This window comes from Myotis brandtii, unplaced genomic scaffold (assembly GCF_000412655.1).
Source record: "Myotis brandtii unplaced genomic scaffold, ASM41265v1 scaffold230, whole genome shotgun sequence".
Taxonomy (NCBI): Eukaryota; Metazoa; Chordata; class Mammalia; order Chiroptera; family Vespertilionidae; genus Myotis; species Myotis brandtii.
In genome coordinates this window covers 7,604,797-7,625,220 of record NW_005358650.1, presented here as the reverse complement: position 1 = coordinate 7,625,220, position 20,424 = coordinate 7,604,797, and the positions used below count along the sequence as shown (strand labels likewise).

At 40.1% G+C, this 20,424-nt stretch overlaps 1 protein-coding gene across 1 annotated transcript in view; it reads left to right on the top strand.

Annotated features, from left to right (window-relative positions):
• Positions 1-20,424, top strand: part of EPB41L4A (erythrocyte membrane protein band 4.1 like 4A) — a 241,435-nt gene that overhangs the window by 145,765 nt on the left and 75,246 nt on the right. The window contains exons 10-12 of the mRNA XM_005866454.2: positions 8,287-8,378; positions 9,789-9,866; positions 16,013-16,134. Of these exons, the coding sequence (XP_005866516.1) occupies positions 8,287-8,378; positions 9,789-9,866; positions 16,013-16,134 (292 nt within the window). The remainder of the gene's footprint in view (positions 1-8,286; positions 8,379-9,788; positions 9,867-16,012; positions 16,135-20,424) is intronic.

Below are 20,424 nucleotides of genomic sequence, written 5' to 3'. Positions count from 1 at the left end.
GCTTCTTGCCTGATCAGATTGCTAACTATGATCCTTGCAAAATGTTGATTTTCTCACTCTCCCACTCCCTCCATATTTATCAGTCAGCCCTTGGCATTCTACTGTAAATAGAGTCACACTTATTTACTTATCAATTAGTTATTGGCATGGACTTATTAATTTCTGTTTTTTTCCCAGTGGTTTACAATGCATTACAGTACCCAATGATTTGAGTGGAAGCCCTTTGAATCTGGCTTTTGTGCTCTTTTGACCTGTCCGTGTCATTTTTTGTCACTTTTTTCACTGTGGAACAATATGGTATTTCAGGTACATCTTGTACCTACCCCACATCCACCTTCTTATTAACCACGTCTCCAAAGAGCCCTGGTTCCTTTTAGCTCAAGATCTGGGTGTTAGATGTGTTCCTTGCTACTGGGGTAACTTTGTTTCTTGGTCCTTTCAGTGGACAAAGGTAGAGAATGTATGTATGCACATACACATACATACGGATGTAAATACATACATACATATGTGCTCATATAAACATGCTTGTACTCATTTTAGGCCCCTAACCGGTTTGGCTCAGTGGATAGAGCGTCGGCCTGTGGACTGAAGGGTCCCAGGTTCCATTCCGGTCAAGGGCATGTACCTTAGTTGCGGGCACATGCCCATTAGGAGGTGTGCAGGAGGCAGCTGATCGATGTTCCTCTCTCATCGATGTTTCTAACTCTCTATCCCTCTCCCTTCCTCTCCGTAAAAAAAAAAAAAAAAATCAATAAAATATATTTTATAAAAAAAGATATCACAAGTTCATGCCATACCTCTAATTTCCACTTACCCCCACAGGGTTCTTTCTTGCCTTCCCTCCTTTCGAATTTGTGTGTCCTTTGTCCACGAGAACCTTGGCTCCCAACAACAGTAACACATTTACTCATTTGCTCAATTCTAAAATACATCAAAAATAGCTTCAGAGTTGCTTTTGGGCAGCCACTAAAATTGACGGTTGCTCACAGTGCTGTCACTCGCATAGAGCACCTTGCCCAATCTGAGGGCAGAGTCAAATATCGTCCGTGTTCAAGATCTACCTGGGTTGGCCCTTCTCTCCACCTACCTGTTACTGTGGTTATGGACTTCACGTGAGATCTACTAGTTAGTTTCCTTGTTTCAGTTTGCTTTCAGTTATAGCTCCCCTCCTCGTTCCTTATTTATTTGATTTTATTTTCTGAAGACATAGAAGATTAACATGCTTTTAAAAGTAAAACTATACAAAAAGGCACATTCAGAAAAGTATTGCTAATGCCCATATTCCTTCAATCCTGTTCCCTCACCTCACGCTTCCTTGTCCATAACCAACTTCAGTATTTTATGGCTTATCCTCTCTGTGTTTCTATTTGTAAAAATAAGCATGTTTTTCATTTTTTCCTTTTTCTCACCTAAAAGAGAACATACTGCATATATTCATTTGCACTCTGTTTCTCTTTCATTTAGTAATTCTTCCTAGAAATCTCTATCAGTTTATTGAGAGCTTTCTTGTTCTTTTGTACAGCTGTGTAGAACTTAATTGAGTACCTATTCCATAGTTTACACAACTGATCTCTTATGCTGGAACATTTAGATAGTTTTCACTTATAAATTTTTCTTTAATCAATAACTTTGTGCATATGTATTTTTTATATTGTAGGAGGGGTGTCCTCGGGTAAATTCCCAGGAGTGGGAATGCTTGGTCACCGAGTAATGTCATATAGTTTGTTAGTTATTGCCATATTCCTCCTCCCCAACCTCCACCCAAAGTTTTTGAGACATTTTGCATTTCCACCTACATGTATGAGTGTACCTATGACTATAGATATAATATTTTCTCCCAAATATTCCTAATTGTGGCTTTGTTAGTGATACTTGGATTCTGACGCTACACGACAATTTGGTTCGGCATCTCTCTGGGCTACTAGACTTGTGGTCAAACAGCATGGTTTAAGTCCAGGTCTCTCACTTACCTAACCTAGTATAATTCACTCAACAGCATTTAACCTACATTTCCTCATCTATAAAGTGAGTATGATAACAACTGTCTTACAGTGTTGTTGCGAGGTTGGAGCACCTAGTCCAAAGTTGGGCATGTAATACACACCCAGTGCATGTCTCTGAATCGGAACTGTCTTGGCCTCATGCCACTTAGAACTACTGAAGTTTTGCACAAAAAAGGGCTCAGGAAACACCTTATTCTTGACCAGTTTTGGCTGGTGAATGGCTGTGTCAAGGGAGGAAGAGGAGCCCAGGTTTTCCAAGCCCATAGATTTACCTTTGTTTCACTTACTAGTATGTTTGTTGACATTCTCCATAATTAAAACACATAGGTCATTTCTTCAGAAGGAATTTTTTAAAAAGATGTAATACTAATGTATTTTACTCTTAAGTATCTGCTTTTATTTTTAATTTTTTAAATTGATTTTAGAGAGGGGAGGGGAGGGAGAGGGAGAGATAGAAACATTGATGAGAGAGAGACATCAACATCGATTTGCTGCTTCATGCACACCCTCTGCTGGAAATCGAGCTCCAAACCCGGGCACGTGCCCTGACTAGGAATCAAACTGGTGACCTCCTGGTGGGTGGGCTGACACTCAACCACTGAGCCACACCGGCCAGGCCTGGAAGAAATTTTTAAATTGTGATATAAAAAAAATTTTTTTAGAATATCAGTAGATCTTACAGGGTATGCCTTCATTTTAACAAGCTTAAGTAACATTTTATATTTAAAAATTTAAGTCTAAGAATAAACATTAATTATCATTAAAAATTAAATCTGCAAGAGAAAAATGTTGACATTTTAGTAAATGCTAAAGTTTCTCTAATGAGCAGATGAGGAAAAGATAAAATCTGAACAATAACACAAGCAAACCATCTGGAATTTTGGGTTGGTATCTGAATTTTTTCAAATAGGAAGCAGAATGAGGTCAACATAATAGTTTTCAAAGTTTATTGAAACATATGATATAAATATTTTCTAATGGTTTGGCTCATAAATATATATTTTTAATTTTGGAGAAAGAAAAAGAAGCAACACAATTTAACACATCTTTTCCAACTCTATAATTTATGTTTCTATGAACCTAGAAAGAGTTATATACAATTATTCATCAAGCAATAAATTTACTCATCTGTAAAAGAAGTAAAAAGGTTTTTCACATTTAGTATATATTTTGGAATATAACCCAAACAGCTGACAAAAGAGTACTGGAATATTTTTGCTGTTTTTGTTCTTTTATTGTAAACTATAACATATATGCAGGAATGGAAATTAATTTTATTCTCTGAGTGCTCTGCTGAAATGCACAATTATTTTTAATTCAAACCATATTACATGCATTTCAGAAAGAATTAAACTGCTGTGTGTGTGTGTAAGGGTGCTTGTGTGGCATAATATTTTTTAAACCAAAATGCTGAAAAAACACTTCCTTGAAAAAAAAGTTCTTTGTTCATATAAATCAGGGAAATGCCAACTACCTTACCTGCTCTCGGAAATTCACATTAGCATGTTACAGATCTGAATATTTCAGCCATAAGAAAGAATGAAATACTGCCATTTGTGATAACATGAATGGATCTTGAGAGCATCCTGTTAAGCGAAATAAGTCAGATGGAAAAAGACAAGAACCATATGATTTCATTCAGATGTGGGATATAAAACAGAAAGCAACAAGTGAACAAACAAAACAAACTCATAGACACAGAAACAGAATGGTGGTTACCAAAGGGGAAGGAGGTGGAGGGGAAAGAAAGAGGTTTAGTAAAGGGGGTTGAATTTATAGTGACGGAGGAAGACTAGACTTTGGGTGATGAGCACACCATGCAGTATACAGGTAGATAATGTATTATAAAACTGTACAGTTGAAACTTATATAATGTTGCTAACCAGTGTCACCCAATAAATTAAAAAAAAAATGATCTGAGTATTGAACCCATTGTTTTCCAAACTTACTTGACCATAAAACTCTTCTTTCTTCTTTTTTTGCCAATATCACAAGATACTAACATTGTAAGAAACACTCTCTAGGGAGCACAATGTAAAGAAAAAGCTTGAGTAAGATATATTTTACTCAGTGCTTTAAAATTCCCTTCTAATGTCTCATTCCAAACAACAAGATTGGTAACTTTTTTCTGAACTCGTGCTCTGGGTTGGGATGCCTGGAAGAGAGAGCCGCGGGAACTATGGGGGAAGTTGTTAGAACAAACATTGTGCTCTCTTATGCACAGATAGTTCTAATTTTTAATGCAGCTATTCAATCTCACCATTTTTAAAGATAAAATTTCTCAAAACACTTAAAATTTTGTGATAACTCTTTGGTCTCTACTTTCAGTTAAAGAATAAAATAATCTTTTCAATTCAACCCCTTGCCTTTCTTTGCTTTATCAGTAGTCATTTCAGTCATTTGCCATCAGCCCTCTGATGATTTTGTTTTTTCCCCCCCAGTTCCTAAAATAAGTTAACAATTGTCAAGTACATATAAATCTTGTGGAGCTTGAATATTTTAAAAATAGAATCTGGCCCTAGTTGGTTTGGCTCAGTGGATAGAGCATCAGCCTGCGGACTGAAAGGTCCCAGGTTCAATGATTCTCTCTCATTGATGTTTCTATCTCTTCCTCTCCCTTCCTCTCTGAAATCAATAAAAATAAATTTTAAAAAATTTTAAAAAAAGAAGAATCTGCCCTGGCCAGTTGCTTAATGGTTAGAGCATCAGCCCGAGGACCGAAGGGTCAAGGGTTCAATTCCTGGTCAAGGGAACGTACCTAGGTTGTAGGCTTGATCTCCAGCGTGTCAGGGCATGTGAGGAAGGCAACCAATCGATGTGTCTCTCTCATTCCGTTCTCTCTCTCTCTCCCCTCCCTCCCCCTCTTTGCACTCTCTCTAAATTAAAAAATCAGTGGAAAAAATATCCTCAGGTGAAGATTAACAACAAAAAGAATCCCACAATACTTGAGCCTAGTAATCCTCACACTTCTCCTTAGCCTCTCGCCTCTAGGAATCACTGATGCAGCCCCTTCGCTGTGGGCCTTGATAGTATTTATGTAACAATTGCATCTTACTATTGTTAGCAGCACTAATGTATTTTACTCTTAAGTATCTGACCTATGCACTGCACCTGAGGTTACTTTTAGTGACCTTGGAGGTGGGCAAATATATAGTAATTTGAGAATTATTGAGGATTGAGAAGATGTTCATCTCCATAATTCTAGGAAGGCTGGGGAAGGCAGACTGTCCAGTTGTGCTGCTTCCGAGGAACAGAAGAACTGGCTGGAGTGTGGGTTGGGTGTGGCAAGGAGGGTCAGGCTTGGGAGAGGCCGCGAAGCTTGGTCCGGCCCAGGGAATGCAGGTTGTTGAGCACCTTGCAGTGTGAGCCCCTCCATGACCCTGTCAGTAATCTCAGTACACTTAGCAGAAGCCAGGCTGAAGTAGATTTATTTTTCCAAGATTGCAAAGAGAAACATAGCCAGCAAAGATGAGAAAAGACACTGAGAAGACCAGAGGGAATTAGGTTGGAACTCATTGATATAATACAGGTCCTGGATTCTTAACACATGACAGAATTGGGGGGTTTGAGCCAAGTTTACCTAGAGATCCACAGCACAGTGAAGCCCCACATGACATCTGAGTTACAGGTGATTTAAGCTTGATCAGTTCATAAAATAAAAAGAAGTAGAGTCAGACCATAGCTTTGCTTCTGGCGTGAAGGGACAAAAGCTATGAAGGTGTTTGAGTAATTTTGCCAAAAGCAAGAATTGCATGCTTGGGTATAAAGTATTTTAGCAGTCGGTTGGAATGAACTAAAGTTAAGCAGCTCGTCATCTTTGTATGAATGAATGGGAAGGTGCTAATTGTCTCTGGAAAAGGTTTGTAGGTAGGGGAGCGGTGGGAAGCAGGGGACGTGTGCAATGCTGTATCAGTTATGTTCACACCAGCAGTTGCTGTAAGTGGCAAAAATACACAGGATTTATTCAGAACCCATAGCTCTCTTTTTCCTTGTTAACCCCCCTTTTAGTATTTGGATTACAATGGGATAAGGAGCAGGCAGCTGGGTTAAAGCCCTGTGTAAGTGGAGGATGAGTCTGTACTTGTCACTTGTACATGGCAGCAGTAATTAGGAGGCCTGTGGGAGGCTCTTTTGTTCCTTTCACATATTTGTACCAAAGAAAACTTGAGAAAATCCAATTCTGGCTGGATCTTAAATACCTTTTATCCTTTCATGAAGTAATGGTAGCTTTAAAAATATATTAAAAATTAGCTATCCTAGGACCAGGTGTCTATTTGAAAAGCAAAGGAATACAAACGCTTATGTGAAGAATGAAGTGAAAATCAGTCCACGAAAAATTTGAGGAGATTTGCTTTTTTTAAAGATTGAATGCTCTTTGGTTTCTCCTTCACTTTTGGAAATCTGGATTAGATGTAATTAAGTAACTGTTTGAAAATGTGAAATAGGTATGTAAGTGCCTCCTCATTTGTGGGTGCTCTTGCTAACATGCGAAAGTGCCTGTGCCACACAGCAGACGTCACAGCCACCACTTCTTGTCGCTGGTGATGCTCAGTCAGTCCTGCCACTTATTGAAAGGCACAGGGACAAGGGGGTGCAGATACTGAGGAGGTGGTAGCGGGGGAGGGGGGGCAGCTTGTCCTATACTCGCTTTATCTGAATCATTTATCCAGATAACAGTGCAATCACAAGCAGAATTATTTTTTAAAATACATGACCTGTACATTATATTTTTGGATAATTCAGTGACCTTAAAAACACCCACCTGTTATATAAGAAACTCTTAATAGTCGTTGCCTCTTGGGAGGGGAATTGGGGCCAGTGGTAGGAGGGAGATTTTGTTATCATTGTGTATCCACTTTGGGAACTTTGGGCATTTGTACCATGAATATTTATGTTCTATATTTAAAAAAAGAAAAGGAAAAAAAGTCCCTCTAAGCATCCCATCTCCTGGCAGGATGCTTGGCTTCCCTCTTTTACTTTTGAGAAAAACACTTTCTGAATTCATTGACTTTTCTGCCTCGTCTCAAATTTTGTACTCCCTACCCCTTTCACGAATGTCACCGAAGATTTCTTACCGTGAAATGCAGTAACTTCCTCTGAAACCCTGTTTGACCTTTCTGGGTCATGGACTTGCTCTCTCCTCCCAGCCTCCCTGACCATTGCCTCCTGATCCATTTTGACCTCTCATCTCTGCTGTGACTCCACCTTTATTCACTCTGTACCGTTGTTCTGAGCAAGTTTTTTTAAAACTCTTTGGTGAAATCATCTATGTCAGCAGATGCGACCTCACTCCTCAGCTCTAAGCCTGTATGTTTACTGGCCCACTAGGCATGTTTAGTTCTCAATTCCGTGGGCACCTCAAAATCAAAATAGCCTGAACTTATTGTCCATTCCATCACCATCCAAATTCCCATTTTTCCCACTTGCTGTATTTATTACTTGGAGCACCCAAGCCAGAAACCTGGGAATTATCCTAAATTTTCCCTCCACCTACAAGGGTTTGGAGTTCCAGGTTGCCTTGCTGTAACATGCAAATATTGGCTCTGTTTTTATCACACCCTTTCATTTTTTCAAATAAACTCTAAATTGGGCCTCATTCCAGATGGACTTGGGAGAAATGTTATGCATATGAATGTTCTGTCCTTATTAAAAGTAGTGGGGACCATTTTAATTATTCCTCCACTTTGAGGATTGAGAATTTTGTTTATGAATCCATAGAACCTCATTCCAGGGGGCATTTCTGCATTTGAGACATGAGCTTAGATTTTATTTAAAACTAAGTTGGCAATTATATAACTTCACAGAGTTTATGGTTTATTTATTTATTTATTTATTTATTTATTTTGCTACTTATGTTGTTGTATTTTGCTTGATTTCCTATTCAGTCATTAAAAAAAAATACAGTTAAGAACTGGATTTGTGAGCATCTCTTTTTTATTGGGAGTTGATTTGCCCACAGTCAGTATTTTTCCTGTTTTTGGTGCCCATTTGGGGCCGACAAGTTTGTGGTACTTCAGTGCCATCACCCTGGTTATCCATGGTCATGGGTGATGTACTAGTAGAAGTAGGTAATGGCACTAAGATTTATATGGACTTATATTTTGTAATTTTAATTAATTGAGATTTAAAGCAACCCTCCAAAAATAGTTACAAAGAGATATTCTTTGTTTTATGTGTTAACAATAATTTGACTGTTTACTTGAATTTTTGTTACCTGTGGCTGTCACCTGAAGAATGTATGGTCAGTGATTCACGTTCTCTCTCTTTTTTTCTCTCTCAGTGCAATGAAACTTCATTCTTTTTTGAAGCTCGGAGTAAAACTGCTTGCAAGCATCTTTGGAAGTGTAGTGTAGAACATCATACATTTTTTAGGTATGTTAATGTGAAAGTTTTGTTGATTGTTCTAATAAATGAAAATTGAATTTGTTTTTATAACAAGAATTCTCTTCTACCTACAGTAGAAATTTAGAAGTTTTTCTCTTTTATTTTTTTCAGTCACCTAATTCTCTTGATCACATTAATAGAAATAGATATACATGCACAGACATGCATACACACATACATGCACACATAGATATCCTCTTTGCTCACATTATAAGAAAAGGCCAAGGACAATTTTTATTTGTTTATGTAAAAAGTACAGCTTTGGTATTCGTGGAAAGTAAGTGTTCTGCTGTGGACATACTAAATTTGAAATGCCTTTTAGTCCTCTAAATGGAGACGTTGGATGTATAAGGCTTACTGGAAAGACCAAGGTTGGCCATGTAAATTTAGTTAGTATTTAAGCAAAGCTGACTGGATGAGGTCACCTTTGAGAAAAGTGAAGAGAGAGAAGCAGGAAGCCAAGGACTGGGCTGTGGGACCCTGCCAGCATTTAGAGGACTGGAAAAGCCAGCCATGGGTTATGAGAAGGAGTAACCTGGAAAGTGTGTAAGGAAATGGAAGATGAAGGAGGAAAATGTCATGTTGAATAGGGAGCTGGCTATTCTGTTGCATGCTGTGCTCTGGGAAGGTCAAGTGGGGGTGGAGAATTGACCATTGGATTGTGGGGATACTTTTTGTTTATTTCACATCTTTATGGCATAAAGATAACACTAAATTTTATCAGGTAATACATTCAGCTGTATTTGTGTTTTTAAATTTAAAACTAGATTCATTCTTCCCCTTACTCCTACGTGTATTTGGTTTGCATGGAGCAGTTTCCCCAAATAGCATGATATTGGAGACGTATTCTAATCAAATGACCAATGTCCTTTATTTAGCTTGTATTAGGGCAGGGATGTTTCCCAGAAAGCCTGAGACATTACCTCTTGGTCAGGGGCCTGGGTGGAACAGCTCCCCATGTAGGTGTCTGTTGAAGGTACCCTGGAGTGGGAAGTGCTGGACTATAGTACAAAGGAGACTGAACCACTCCTCAGAGACGATTAACTGCTGTGAGGGCCTTGGTTTGAGTAAATCAACCTAGTGACAAAGTTCTCAAGATTATTTAAGCAGAGAAAGTAATATGATTTACAACTAAAGCTTCTGAGGGCAATGATGTCTTCAGAAAGTATGAGTATTTCAACATTATATAAATATATAAATTCCTAGAGTGTGTTTGTGTTTCAACAGTTAGCTTATAATAACATTATTATTTCCTGCCAATGTGTAGAACAAATAAGGTATTTTGACTAGCTGTTAAGGTGTTGCATGATTATATTTTCTACGTAGCTTTTGCTCAGATGTTGCAAAAGTATCTGTATTTCTGAGTCTTAATTTAATTTTATTTTAAAAATTCATTAGAATGCCAGAAAATGAGTCAAATTCACTGTCAAGAAAACTCAGCAAGTTTGGATCCATGAGTTATAAGCACCGGTATAGGTAAATATCATTTTTTTCCTTGGGGTGTGTATATGTAAATACATAAATATTTAATTCAGCTGTTCACATACAGGCACATTAAAGTTTTTTTTCTTATTTTTGTACAGTGCCAGTGACTTTTATTAGCATAATAGTTTATTAAAACTTTTTTGACAAAAATGATTTTCCAGGCTTAATTATATTTAATGTCTATATTAGCTCTGTTAAGTTTAGGACTTTTAGAATGTACTAGAGTTTATCTTCTGAAATGTATTTTGATGGACATATCACTTACTTGTAATTATGTTGTGATTATGAGATAATAGATAATTTGAATAGTAGCTGATTGGTGTTCTTAGGACATTCAGTTGATCCCCTGTTGTAATACAATGTATACTTTATATTGTGGATCAAATCCTATTTTCTGCAGCATAAAGCCTACATGTAGTGAGGCTAGCAATTATATCTAAAATTTATTGAGCAGTATTAAGTGCCATGTATTGTGCTAAATGTTTTCCATTTATTATTTCATTTAATCATCACAGTCTTCTTAATATTATTCTCATTAATATGTGAGGAAACTAAGGCTCAACAAGGCCAAGTCACTTCTCCAGGTGACCCAGCCAGAAGCAGTAGAGTGGGGTTCACACCCTGGCCGTCCCACTCCAGGGCCTGTGCTTCTGTCCATTCGGCAGAGTGTTAGCTTGTTGCAGGAAAAGCCTGGTTGTGATTGTCCTGCAGCCAGGCAGGTGCTTGTGTCTTTTTCAAGTGCCAGTATTAAAAGTGGGAGCTTTCTATGTTTTTTTAAATATATTTTTATTTATTTTTTTAAAATATATATTTTTATTAAATTCAGAGAGGAAGGGAGAGAGAAAGAGAGAGACATCAATGATGAGAGAGAATCATTAATCGGCTGCTAATATATTTTTATTGATTTCAGAGAGGAAGGGAGAGGAAGAGAGAGATAGAAACATCAATGATGAGAGAGAACCATTGATCGGCTGCCGCCTGCACGCCTCACACTGGGGATGGAGCCCACAACCTGGGCATCAAACCGTGACCTCCTGGCTCATAGGTCAACGCTCAAGCACTGAGCCACGCCGGCCGGGCAGCTTTCTATGTTTTGAAAAAGAATTTGTTTTGTTTCAACTCCTTCTGTTAATAGAGAGTGTGTGAGGTGCAAGACATGGTATTGGGTGCCTTAGAGATGCAAAGATTCACCTCTACCTTCAGAGAGCTACATCATTCCGGCAGAGAGGCTGGTCCAAGGCCCTGTAAAACCCAAGCAGAGTGCAGAAATGCTGCTCAGGAGGTGTGACACTGTTCTGTCAGCCCCACTGGAGACATCACTGAATGAAATGCTTACTTAGGAGACTTAAAAGTAGAGCCAAGCTCTGGCCAGGTGGCGAAGTTGGCTGGAGCATTGTCCTGTGCGCCGACAGGTTGGAGGGTCAATTCCAGGTCAGGTCTATACCTACATTTCAGGTTCTATCCCTAGTCGGGATGCATATGAAAGGTAACTGGTTGATGTTTCTCTCTCCCTCTGTCTCCTTTTCTCTTTCTCTAAAAAATCAATAAAAGTATATCCTCCGGTGAGGATTAAAAATAAATAAATAAATAAATAAAGCCAAGTCAAGTGTTTGTAGGACAATGGTATGCCAGATTTTAATTCCTCTCTCTCTTTCTTTTTTTGTTTTGTTTTGTTAATCCTCACCTGAGGATATTTTTTCTATTGCTTTTCAGAGAGAGTGGAAGGGAGGGGGAGAGAAAAGAGAGAGAGAGAGAGAGGAACATAGATGTGAAGGGGGTACATCAATTGGTTGCCTCCCATACTTGCCCCAATCGGGGACAGGGATTGAACCCACAACCCTGGTACATGCCCTTGACTGGGAATTGAACATGAGACCCTGTGGTGTGTGGGCTGGCGCTCTAACCACTTAGCACACCAGCCAGGGCTAATTTCTCTTTTATAACCTACCTGTTTGGCCTTGAAGTTGAAACCAGAGATAATCGATAACAGAGTGATTAATAGTAAATGTTCACTGCATTCATTGTTACACATTATTCATTTGCATATTTGCTCATTTGATGACATATAAAACCTAAGTAATTATAAATGTTCTCGCTACTTGGTGTTCACTGATAACTAAAAATTTAACCTTTTGCTTATCAAGGTTCTTTCTCAGACAGTGATATAATTATCAGGAATTTAAGGGAAGAGTACCTACTTTATGATGAGGTGAACAGCTAATAGTCACCATTTGGGCTGTTCTTTCATTTAGAGCATAAAACACAGACAAAATGTGTAACTCTATCTCTGTGTTCCTATTATTAAAATTGCAATTATGCTGCTTAACATATGCTGTAGTTAGTTTCCACAAATTTACTAATACCTGATTTCTCAAATTTATTGAAATGCAAATGTTGTGGCTACTGGGAATTATTATTATTGGATTTTGCATATTAAATATCATTTCTTCCAAGAAAGTAATTAAAGGTAACCTTTGCAGAACTGGAAGCTCTGCTAAATCTGTTCTAATTTGGTGGCTGGTCTTAACTGCCTCGTCAGTTTTAATGAAACCCAAATCTCCGTCTCTGTCTGTAGAAAGCAGAATGTTACTCCATCCCTGGAAGAAATGTGTTTCATCCCACTGCCCAGAGCTGGTCCTGGGCAGGGATGGGTCTCGGACTGCTGGGTGGTCTCCAGCACCTGGACTGTTAATTGTCAAAACAGGAAAAATACCCAGCCTTTAACAAACATCATTTGCCTGCTTCTCTCTTGAGATGTTCTGTAGACCTCATGGAATGAAGGCAGTGCTCTGGAAACAGCCCCTTCCTTTACCCGGCAGGCTTTTAGAGCATGAGGGATAAAGAGCAGCGTAAATGCTGCAGGGTGAGAATGCAGGTGTGTCTGCATTTGTGTGTATAATTATGTGTAGACGTTTACAGTGGTGCATCTATAGGTGTATGTGATGTAGGAAGACAGAGTTCTAGTCTTGATCCCTTTCTTGCATCTTCGGGCATGCTGAATATCAATGAGATTTCAATATTTTTTAGAAAAATTAGTCATTACTTAGGAAGGGGGAAATATTACACATTTTTAGTGATGTGTGACAGTCTATCAAAATTCCAGATGAGCCGGGGTCATTTATTGGCTCAGATTTTGTGGGGGAAATCTGAGCTGAAATCCAACAATCTAATTCCTTTGTTTTATTATCAGAGACCAATAATCTGAAATAGAACTTGATCGAATCTTTGATTAAAATATTTTGTTATACATTGATATTTCTTTCCCTGAACCCCTTAGAAATTAACTTTGCATTTACCTGTTGTTAAGTTAGTAGGGGACTCCTTGTTTTGATGAATAAGTTGTGTAGAATTTATATTCCAGGAATGAGAATTGGGCCTGAGAAACACCCCGTGGGAACCCAGATGACCTTGTAGGACTTAAATCTCATGAACTTTCCACATTTCTTTTTAAAAAATGTGTATTTATTGATTTTAAAGACAGAGGAAGAGAGAAGAAGAGGGGGAGAAAGAGAGATACATGAATTGGTTGCCTCCAGCACACACCCTGACTTGGGATCGAACTCACAACCTGGGCACGTGCCCTGACTGGGACTCTAACCAGCGACCTTTCGGTGCATGGGATGATGCTCAACCAACTGAGCCACACTGGCCAGGGCTCCACATTTCTTAAAGCCTGAAAGAGAGAACAGATTCTCATGAGAGCCTCCTTTGTGTCAGGTGCTTGCACAGTTGTCACTTTATTTAATCACATAAAGTAAATATGGGATGGGCTCAGTGACCTGCCAAAGGAGGTTTCTCTTCATTTATACAGATGAGAAATTTGAGCCCCAAGCCCCAGAGTAAACTAACTGAACTAAAGGCCTTTATCAGTAAGTGGCAAAGCTGGGATTTGAACCCAGGTGCCTCTGTTCTTGTTCTCTTTCCTCTACCCCTCACTTTGGGGCTGCAGGGCCACTCAGCATAGAATGGGAGTGTGTATGCCAGAGTGTGAGGAGGAAGGGAGTGGGTGATCATGGGAATAAATCTCTGCACTGTCTCTACAAAGAGCCACCATTTATCAAATACTGTCTGCTACAAGGAAATAGTAAGAATGCTGCACAATATTTCCACTCGGAAATAGTAAGAATAAGTAAACATATATTATCCATGTTGAAAATAAGGCTCTAGGAGATTTGAACAATAACCTGTTGAAGATCATACAGTTGAGACAGAGCTATGCTTGCAACTGCAGACCAATGGCTTAGTGTTCTCTTCCTCCTCCCACTGCCCGGCTGTGCCATGCTGACCAGCTGGAGGTCGGGAAACCTGTTCTAGTCTTAGGTCCTGTACAGTTGGTGGCAGATCAGGGTATGGTTCTGGACCATAGTTTTATTAATCTTGTGATATGATTTTGTCATGTCTCTGTTATTCCTGAGAGAAAACGCGTGTGGAAAAATTGAGTAAGTAAAATCTCATTATAAAATGTCTCAGGGGTCCACATGATGGGTTATATTTTTAGGGAAAATATTTTTTCTTCTATGCAATAAACTACACAGTACCCAAGTCTTATAGCAGGGAAAGTCTGTTGGAAGTAGGTCTTATCTTCACATTTCATACTACTTGTAATAATGGAATTTTGCTCTCTGTAGGGATTTTTGTTTTTAACTTTCCAGGAGAGAGATATTGCTGTTTGTGTTAGTGACCTTATTTACTACCTTTTAAAAAAAAAAGTTAAATTTCAAGTGAAAACCCCCCCAACCTGTCACAGTTTGCTCCCCTCTCTCACCCCAGTTCTCATGAAGTATTGAACACTAGTACACTCATAGGTGGACCCCGGCATCTTCATTCATGGTAGCTCATATCAAGTTGTGTCCCCAATTATCCTGATGATAAGCCTCTGTTTATGGTTGTTTCAAGCATTAAAAAAAAAAAAATCTAATAAAGGTGGATGGGGTAGTGAGGAGGGGAAACTCTTACAGAAGCATGTAGGAGGTAAATTTTGCTCTGTAAGTCTCATTTGGGAGAGATTCACCGATATTTGTTCTGTAAATGTAGGATGAATAGGATTTGGGGCCATTAAAAGGCTTTCTGGCTCTTCTTGAGGTGAATCAAACTAGATAAAAAGAAATGCATTTTTCCTTGTCCCTAATGATATTTTCCTTGTACCTAAATGAAATTTTCACCTAAAATATTTAGGTGAAAGCCGGGGTCATTTATTGGCTCAAATTCAGCAGCTGTGGGATGAATTTTCAGTAGGATGAGTGTTCACTGAAACCCAGCGAATGAAATTACACATTTCTCAGAGATTATTCCATCCCCAGAGAAAGCTCAGCCTCCTGAATCCTCACAGCACTTCAGGGAAACAGCACTGTGCGTGGGGTTTCAGGCCTGTTTTAAATCTTTCTGGGCACCTGATCTAGTGCAGGTGGGGCGAGCATAATAAAAGGTTGATGTGCCCTAACCGGTTTGACTCAGTGGATAGAGCGCCGGCCTGCGGACTGAAGGGTCCCGGGTTCGATTCTGGTCAAGGGCATGTACCTTGGTTGTGGGCACATCCCCAGTGGGGGGTGTGCAGGAGGCAGCTGATGGATGTTTCTCTCTCATCGATGTTTCTAACTCTCCCTCTCCCTTTCTCTCTGTAAAAATTCAATAATATATATATATATTTTATTTAAAAAAAGGTTGATTGTGCCATAGCAGGGTGGAGAGTAGACCACACAGTGGTCCTGAGGGGATGCTGTACAACTTGCCATGGGGTGATGCCAATTCACGTAGAGTCATTGCCCTTATGCAATTCAGCCCAACGTAATTTCTTCATCATTTTGTTGTAGAGTCGGAAGGCGATCAGAATTCTCTATTGCTAGCCCATCATTCTGCTAAATCTAAACCTTAGTCCTCCTTTAATAAACCCCCATTTCCTGTTTCTTCTCCTAAAACACATTCCTTCTATCTAACCTAAATGTTTCCTATTAGAATTTAATACTACTTCCTTGGTTAATATTGCAATGTGAATCAGTTGGGAACCTATGTATGCTTACAGCTCCTGTGAGTGTGTGTTTTTTCTTCTTTCCATACTTTGCAGATATTCTGAATGAGCTGTTGTTTACTTTTGTGCTGTGTGGTTTTATTTGTGTTAATCAAAATGTTGCATTTTCAAGTGGCAGGACAGCATTGCAAATGAGTCGAGATCTTTCTATTCAACTTCCCCGGCCAGATCAGAATGTGGCAAGAAGCCGAAGCAAGACTTACCCTAAGAGAATAGCACAGACACAGCCAGCTGGTAAGTCATGGATGTAAACGTGCATTTCCTTTTAGACTGGTGGTGTAAGATATACTCAGGTGGTGACTATAGCCCAATAGTTCTTTTATTGTTAACTAGAGGCCCGCTGCACGAAGATTCGTGCAAGAATGGGCCTTCCTTCCCCTGGCTGCCGGCACTGCCTTCCCTCCAGCCCGGAGCCACCTTTCCGCCTTCCCATGCTGCCCAGAGGCCCGGAGCAGCTGGGGCGGTGCGGAACGCCTGTATCGTTGCCATGGCAACGACACAAGCGTCCCACCCCGCCCCCCAGCCGCTCAGTGCCTGTGTATGCATATTAACCCACCATCTTTGTTGGGTTAATTTGCATATTCCTGATTGGCTGGTGAGCATCACAAAGGTATGGTCAATTTGCATCTTTCTCTTTTATTAGTGTAGATACTGGAATTTTTAATTTGACCCTGAAAATATCTAAGCAGTCAGAAATTACTAATAAGTAGACAAGTAGTTAACTTGAGTCACCATAACCTGCCTAATGACTATACTTGCTTTTTGAAGAGATTAAAGTCTCAACCGAGTAATTTCCTGGTTTGGTGTGTCTGAGATTGGAATTGAAGCAAACTTTTAGAAAAAGTATTTATATACACACACACAATTTATACAGAATTCAGTAGATTTTTTGTTATTGTTGGTTTTTATTGTGAAAAATAATATACATATAGAAAATGTATAAAATATACATATATATGCACATACACACAAAAAATTTAACATAGCCTGCAAGCCAAGAAGTCCCCTTTATCTGTTCACATCTTTACCATCCCCTTCTTTCCCAACCAGAAAAAAGACACCATCTGACTTTGTGATCATTATTTCCTTACTTTTTGTTAGAATTTTACTGCTTATGTAGGTTTCTCTGAGCCAACTAACTTATTTTGTCTATTTTTAACATTAGATGAATGAATCATGGTCTCTGTTTTTTTTGTCTTGCTTCTTTCTATAAATGTTATTTGTAGTATATACTAAATGTATTCATTTTTCATGCTGTGAGTATTCTCTTTATCACAATTTTGTTTATCCATTCTACTATTGATGGACATTTGGATTACTAATATTATTTGTTTTTAATGTAGACTACTTTAATGAAACCACTTAGTCAATCAGTTTTAATCCCTGTTTGGTGTTCAGAGCTCATAGAATTTTACTGACTTGGTTGTGGCTTGTTTATAGATCACCCTTGTCTGACACTCTCCATAGACTTTTCACATATATTATCTCACTTGTGCCTCACAATAACCCTGTGAGGTAGGGCAAGACCCAGAGAATGTGCCCATTTTGCAGAGCAGGGAGAGATGGCTCAGCCGCTAGATAGGGGTGGGGCTGGGATGAAAACCCAGGTCTCCTGGATCATTTTGCTATGTAGTATTGTGTGAAGTGAATGGCATCTTTTTAAATGTTTTTATTGATTTCAGAGAGAGAGGAAGGGAGAGAGAGATAGAAACATCAATGATAAGAGAGAATCATTGATTAGCTACCTCCTGTACGTCCCCCACTGGGCATCGAGCTCGAAACCCACAACCCAGGCATGTGCCGTGCCTGGGAATTGAACCGTGACCTCCTGGTTGGTAGGTTGACACTCAACTCCTGAGGAACACCGGTCGGGCAAGTGAATGGAATTTTTACTCACAGTAATTAACCTCCAAACATTGATGGCCATTTTACATAGCATACGACATCCATTGTTTCATTTAACTCTCATGCCAGAGATATAAAGAAAGTGTTTGAGTTTTCTCCACTGCTGTTGGTTGTGAGAATGTCATGTGACTTATTGTTTCTAAAGCCAAATTAAATCTGATTGTAGGTTCCTTCCTCGCACTAGGCTGGGAGGAAATGAAATTCTTTCTGATGGGTCCTCAGTGGCAAAAATTAGACATGATTTAATTTTGCAACAGATTACCTTGCCACATAAGTATTATCATTATCCCCATTTGGGTGATGAGCAAACTGCGATTTAAAAAGGTAATTTGGCCAAGATTACTTAATAAGTACGTAGCTTAGGTCAAAAATTATAGCCTTAATATTTAATGTCTTTATCTTCATCTTTTGTATTTATTTTTGTATACGAGAAGCCTTAAATCCCATTTAGATCAAGTTCAGTGTGGTATAATCAGTAAGCAAACTTTCAAATCTTGTGCTATTTCTGAAACGCCATGCCTCATGAAATTATTCCGAGACCCACTGAGAATATAAAAACATTCCTTGCTTTAAATCAACATTTCATTCCTCTTGAGATGCAGGAAGCATCGCACATGCTTTTTTATAAACCTGTGCAGGTTGCTTCTTTTCTTCTCGTATGTTCTTATAGAAATATCTGCCAATGTAACTCTCTCTCTCTCTCTCTCTCTCTCTCTCTCTCTCTGTCTCTCTCTCTTTTCGGAAGCCCAAATTCTAGAAGCTGATTAATTTAGGGACAGGGGTTTGGGTTTTCTCATGGCTTATGCAGATCCAGTGAAATGCAGTTTTCACAGAGCCACCTGGGACTGTATTGAGCCCTCACCTTCCACCTCGGGTCCCACCGCCATGTGTCCTATTAACCACACTCTCTCTTTGGTAGGGAATAAGAATGTGGCTAACGCATGGCCCAGGTCCTCTAGGACAGCCTCTCAGCATCAGTTGGCTCTTTTAAAACTGGAGCACATGTTATGCTTTGATTATTATAAAAATACATTCTTGCTTTGGAAAATTTGGGAAACTTGGAACCTTCCCATCTATAAAGTTTAAAAATGTTATGTTCAATTCCATTCTCCTAGTACAAACACTATATTATATAGCCTCTAGTCATTTGTATATCTTTTCTGTAAAAGTTATATAGTAATATTTTACAACTTACTTTTCTTATCTAATATATTATGGATATGTTCTAATAAGTTTTTTAATGTTATACAGCCCCATTTTAAGAGCTGTATATTTTCTCCTGCATAGATGTATAATGGACTTGACATAATTTATTCAGCCAATCTTTAGTTCTTGGATATTGAGGCTATTTCAAATTTAGGAGACTATAAATATAACTAAAGTGAATTTTCTTGTAGTAATATCTTTTTAAGCATTCATGCTAATTTATTATATACTAGAGACCCGGTACATGAAATTCGTGCATGGGTGCAGTCCCTAAGCCTGGCTGGCTATTGGAGCACAAGCGTCTGGCGTGGAAGGGCAGGTCCCAGCTGACCTCTGGCCCTGGGCAGCACCTGGGCTGCTGGGCCCCCGTGCGCCCCTCTCTGCCTGAGTAATGGTGCCCAAGTCCCCACGCAAAGATGCGGTGAGCGCGGCCAGATGCCGCAGGCCGGGGCACAGCATGGACCTCTGGGCCGCCCAGCGGTGCCACACGGAAGCCGAGTGGGCAGCGTACTCTCTCCTGGCCAACCTCACAGACTGGCTCCTGCACAAACCCACGGGGAGCCCGACCGGCCCCTGCGGTCCCAGCATCTGAGGCCCGGCTCACTTGGAAAAGGCCTCGCGGGTGCAGGACGGCCTCCTTGCGGGTGCCCCGCACCTGAGTGTGAGGGCTTCCCTGGCGCATGAGCCCTGGTGTCCCAGGGGAGGATAGCAAGGGGAGTGAGAGCGAGCTCAGTGGATACCCCGCATTCTCACTGCACCTCTGTCCTCGTCACCCCCACCCCCAGGTAGCCAGTAAGAGGTTGTAGCCCCCAGCCTGGGCACCTTGGGAGGTTGGCTGCCGCCACCCACCTCTAGTTCCCCATCCCAGGGCCTGCCAACTGGGGAGAGGGACCCAGGAGGTTGGCCACCGGACCTGAGGAAGAAGCTGGCACTCGGCACCCCTGGGAAAGGGGCCATGTGTGCTGCCACCTACCCCTGGTTCCCCATCCCAGCCAGAGGCCCCGCCCCGATCAGACAATGGGGGCCTGCTGGCTGGCAAGAGGGACCGGGAGGTTGGCCAGCAGGCCCAATCCAGTGATTGGGGCCTGCGGGCCAGGGGCAGCTCCTACATTGAGCATCTGCCTCCTGGTGGTCAGTGCACATCATAGCGACTGGTCATTCCAGTCGTTCTGGTCTTAACGGTCACTTAGGCTTTTATATGTATAGATATCTTAAACCAGCAGTCGCCAACCTTTCAGACCTCACAGACCACCAGTGAGGTCCGTGGACCATCAGTTGGTGACCGCTGTCTTAAACAATGGTATATTTTCATCTTTAAAAGGATTAGATAATGCTGTGTTTAAAAACTAAGATTTTCGCCGAAGCCGGTTTGGCTCAGTGGATAGAGCGTTGGCCTGTGGACTGAAGGGTCCC